General features: G+C 36.1%; 1 protein-coding gene across 1 annotated transcript; it reads right to left on the bottom strand.

The window, feature by feature from the left end:
- On the bottom strand, positions 1,012–2,379 carry LOC109359819. The gene has a single exon (XM_019604514.1). It carries the CDS (start codon positions 2,377–2,379, stop codon positions 1,012–1,014), a length of 1,368 nt encoding a protein of 455 aa, XP_019460059.1.

The raw sequence follows: 4,830 nt of genomic DNA on the forward strand, positions 1-4,830 counted from the left end.
GAAAAACGGGTCGGGCGAAACGGGCAAATAGGCAAATTTTGTATGCCCTGTCCGCAAAAAAATGTGGGCTATGCGGGCACCCCCACGGACAATGCCCGTTTTGTCATCTTTAATTACCACTATGCCCTCTTAAGTAATAAAAGTACCCCTCAATCCAATACCAAGTACCCCTTGTCTTCATATCTCAATTATGAGTCTTTATCACCATCTTATGAGGCAAGAATCCTATCCCTTACTATTCAAAGAGAACCTAAAACATACTCTCACGTAATCAAATCTGTTCATTGGAAGTTGTTAAAGATAAAGAGCTTTAAGTTTTGCAAGAGAATAACACTTGGTTTTTAATTGATTTACCCGATGATAAGATTGTTATTCGATGTAAATAGGTTTTCAAAATAAAGTATAAGGCAGATGGAAGTATAGAAATGTACAAAGCAAGGTTGGTGGCAAAGGGTTTCACCCAAACTGAAGGAGTAGATTATATGGAGACTTTCTGACCAGTAGCAAAGCTCATCACTATAAGATTACTTTTATCCCTAGCCTCTATTCATAATTGGCATCTCAAGCAATTGGATGTCAACAATGCATTCTTACATGGTGACCTAGTTGAGGAAGTCTATATAGTTATTCCTCCTAGTCTTAAAGTCCACAATTGCAATCAAGTTTGAAAGTTAGAAAAATCCTTGTATGAGTTAAAGCAAACTAGTAGACAATGGTTTGCTAAGCTTTCAACCTTTCTCTTAAAACATGGGTATCACAAAGCCAAAAGGGACCACTCTTTATTCATAAAATGGTCATCTCATACATCTATTACTGCTATCCTTGTGTATGTGGATGACATAATACTAGTTGGCAACAATATTAGTGAGATTAATGATCTCAAAACTCTCCTAGACAGAACTTTTAAAACAAAAAGATTTAGGGGACCTCAAGTACTTCCTTGGCTTTGAGATTGCAAGAAACCAATTTGGGATAACTATGAACCAAATAAAATATGCCTTAAAGATCATTTCATATGCTAGAATAATCAAGCTGCTTTGCTAATTGGCCCACCTGGGTCTCCAAATTCCTGATAGATGCATCAGTATTCTTCTGGTTAGCCATCGACATCTGCATAAATTGATTCAATGTGTCCGCCAATTGTGAATTCTGATTTTGTGGCGGTTGTTGATATTGTTGTTGATTTTGTGGCGGTTGTTGATATTGTTGGTTCTGGAATGGTGGTGGCCTGTTAGAAGAAGGTCCGACATCCTGTTTCCAAGGTTGGCTGAAATTTTGATTAGCTCCTCGAGAGTAGTTGTTCTGATACTGACCTTGCCTTGGCTGATTAGACATGTATTGCACTTCCTCCTCCTTGGGCTCACAATTACTCGTAGGATGATCTGGTGTACACGCGTCACATCTATTCACATGCCTCCTGGATGATGATTCTTGCATTTCCTTCAACTGTTTTGGAATATTTGCCAATTGCTTTGTCATTTCTTCCATTTGCTGTTGAAAAAGCTTGTTTTGTGCTAAGATTGCATCATTCCCTGCAAGTTCTATCATGCTTCTTCGTGTGGGAGCTCTACTGTGTTGATCCTGTTGGTCATTGATGGCCATAGACTCAATTATGTCAATGGCTTCTGTTGGAGTTTTAGCCATCAAAGATCCTCCAGATGTGGCTTCAAGGATCAACTTGTGTTGTTGGAGTAAGCCATTTCTGAAAATATGGATTTGTGTCTTTGCATCGAATCCATGGTTTGGACATTTCCTCAACATTGATTTGTACCTCTCCCAGGCTTCACATAAACTTTCACCTGCAAACTGAGAGAAAGTAGAAATAGCAGTTTTAAAATCCAAAAATTTTGATTGAGGAAAATACCTAGCCATGAATTTTTCCTCCAATTGGTTCCAATCCGATAAAATTTGTTGTGGTTGATCAAGGAACCATTCCTTGGCTTTTCCAATGAGGGTCAAAGGAAAGAGTCTCAGAAATACATCTTCCTCCTCATTCTCTGTCACGCCAGCAGTACCACAAAGTTCATAGAACTTTGTAAGATGTGCATATGGATCCTCGCGATCCAGACCAGCGAAAGGGTTGGCATACATCAACTGTACCAATCCAGTCTTCATTTCCGGTGGCCTTTGATTTCCAGTAGGTCTGCCAATTCTGATAATGTTCCTTGGTGTGAAATTGACAAAACCTGGCTTATTGTCATCATTGGTTGCCGCCATTGTTTCTTGATTTGTAGAAGAACTTGAGACAGAAGTTTCTTCTTGTTGCCTTCTCTGCTTAGCAAGTTGTTTTCTCTTCCTGGCTTTGCTGTTATTCTTCCTAGCTGTTTTCTCTATTTCTGGGTCGAATAAGAGTTGATCAGCTGGAATCCTACCTCGCATAAAAAGAAAGATAACACAAATCTAGCCAAGTGGATTAGTTAACAAGCTTATGAAAATGTAAATAAAACTATGTACTATATTCACAATTGCTCAAGATAACAACTAAAGCAATGCTTTGTATTTAGACGCAACTCCCCGGCAGCGGCGCCATTTTGTTGAAAGTTATTTTTACCACTCTACTTTCAAATCCTTTAGGATTCAATTGCAGTATAGTAAAAGGGTTTTATATCGTATCCACAGGGAATTGGTTAAATCAATGCCTTTCTTTAGTAAATTTTCTTAAACAATGAGTTCAGATGGTTTGATGATTGATTTTTGTAACAACTTCAATTGTAAAAATATGCAATATTAAAAAGGATTTATAACAATATGAGAAAACTGTTGGGATTGGGTTTCACTCAATAACTCATCAATATCCTAATGATTCAACATACAAACTTTGGCTTATGCTTAATTTCATCACATCAATTCTTATCTATCTCATTAATCTCTTACATGAGTAGATCAACGATTCCCTAATCTAATTATCAATCTCTTGCATAATTAAAAAGGATAATCGTAATGAGTCCAGATGTAAAATGACAAACAAACTTAATTCTATCTCTAGCAATCACGCTTGTTAGATGAGATAATCTAAATCCGATTATAATATGTAGTTCTCACTCACATATCAAATCTAAATTCATGCCTTAGGTGATCAATCCAAAACATTTATGAAGAACAAGATTAAATCATTGAAATTATCGCATAGAACAGATATTTGTATATGGAAATCAAAATAGATACATCAAAGTTTAGGAGTTACATCCAATCCCAACACAAGGAAATTAGCAATCCATAGCCATGGATGCTTTCAAGCTCAAAGTGAAGATTTAAGAAGAAATGATAGCTCCAAGATGATGCAGGAACAAATCCACCCCTCCAGTTGATCTTCAATCCAAGCTCTATGTGTTTCCAAAGGTGTTTTTCTAAGTTCCTTAAGTTCTGAGTTTGAGGAAAAATTATTCTCTCTAAAAAAACTCTTCGGTTCTGAACCAGAAAATGGCTTTTATAAAGAGAAGCACGCACAGGGCGCCCAGCCCCTTTTCTGGCCGCCCAGCTTGATTTGGACAGAAGCAAAAATGCCCAGCCCTCCTAGAATCAGGCTTGGCGGTTTTGAACGTTCTTCAAGCTCCTAATCATTCTGCAAACCTTTTTCTTGTGGGATCTTCAACCTTAAAAGCTCAAAGTGAGATTGGAAACATGCATTAAACATATTCTAATTGTAAATTAGAATTTCTATAAGTTTTAATCAAAAAGTGTATTTTGCATGATATTTTCCATAAGTCAAAACGATAAGTGCTCTAAAATAAACTAGAAAGTACGGTAAAAATGGCACTTATCAAACTCCCCCCAACTTGAAACTTTGTTTGCCCTCAAACAAAAGGTACTGATGACAAAAAATGATATACACAAGGTTCATTCAATAACAGGGTTCATGAACAATCAAGATTTTCACTTCGCATGATTTCACAAATTTCATTTTTCAATCTCCCTAAAAACGATGTGATGCCCACAACTGATGTTCATTAATGAAATGAATGCAAGTTCAGGATGAATCCATTAGGCAAATCACTCTATCCATGTTATCAACCAAGGAAATTTTCAATGATTCACACAAGTTCTTTTAGAACCAAATGAAGGTTAGTGTTTCACTCATGTTCAGCATTTGAATCACAACAATTCAAGCTTGGTATTTGTCTCATCAATTATCAAGATTGCATGGTTAATCAAGGATCACTAAGGGCTTTTCAGGGTTGTAATGAGGCCAGGCTTCAAGGAAAATTAGTTTTTCTGGATATCAAAGTACTTTCAGACTAAGAGAGCAATCATAATAAGATTTACACAATAAAACCATGAATTCATACTCACTTCAGTATCCTCTTACTATTCCCATTTTGCCAACCTTCTTTACATATTTGAATCATATGACCCTTTTCTTCTCATTCTCATTCTTTTCTCAATCTTTCTCTTGCTTTTCTCATTTCAGTTACACTTTTTTTTTTTGAAACAAGATTATATACTCAAGATTGAGAAAATTTTGAACAGTTTTGCTTTCTTTGCAACAAGAACACCAACAGCCTCCACTCCCCCCAACTTTGGATAAAACAAATAATCCTATTATAAATGCTCTCTTAACTTAGAAAGTAAGGGAAAAACATTTTTTTTTCTTTTTTCATTGGCTCGGGATTGTTCATAAGAACAAAATTAAATTTTATTTTAGGCTCAAAATGGGGTTAACAATGGATGTTCCTAAACAAGGGTAGGCTATTTGGTCAAGTAGCTATATATTCTAATGAAACAAAATTGCCTTGATCATTTCCTATCATTTCCATGCAATCAAAATAATTAGAGACTCAAACAAGTCCGACTGTGCAAAAACATATACTGATTCTCTCATCCTTACATTGT

This window comes from Lupinus angustifolius, chromosome LG11, assembly GCF_001865875.1.
Source record: "Lupinus angustifolius cultivar Tanjil chromosome LG11, LupAngTanjil_v1.0, whole genome shotgun sequence".
Taxonomy (NCBI): Eukaryota; Viridiplantae; Streptophyta; class Magnoliopsida; order Fabales; family Fabaceae; genus Lupinus; species Lupinus angustifolius.

Bases quoted from the DNA above. Each gene is read 5' to 3' on its own strand.
- LOC109359819 (XM_019604514.1), bottom strand. From the start codon at position 2,379: ATGCGAGGTAGGATTCCAGCTGATCAACTCTTATTCGACCCAGAAATA.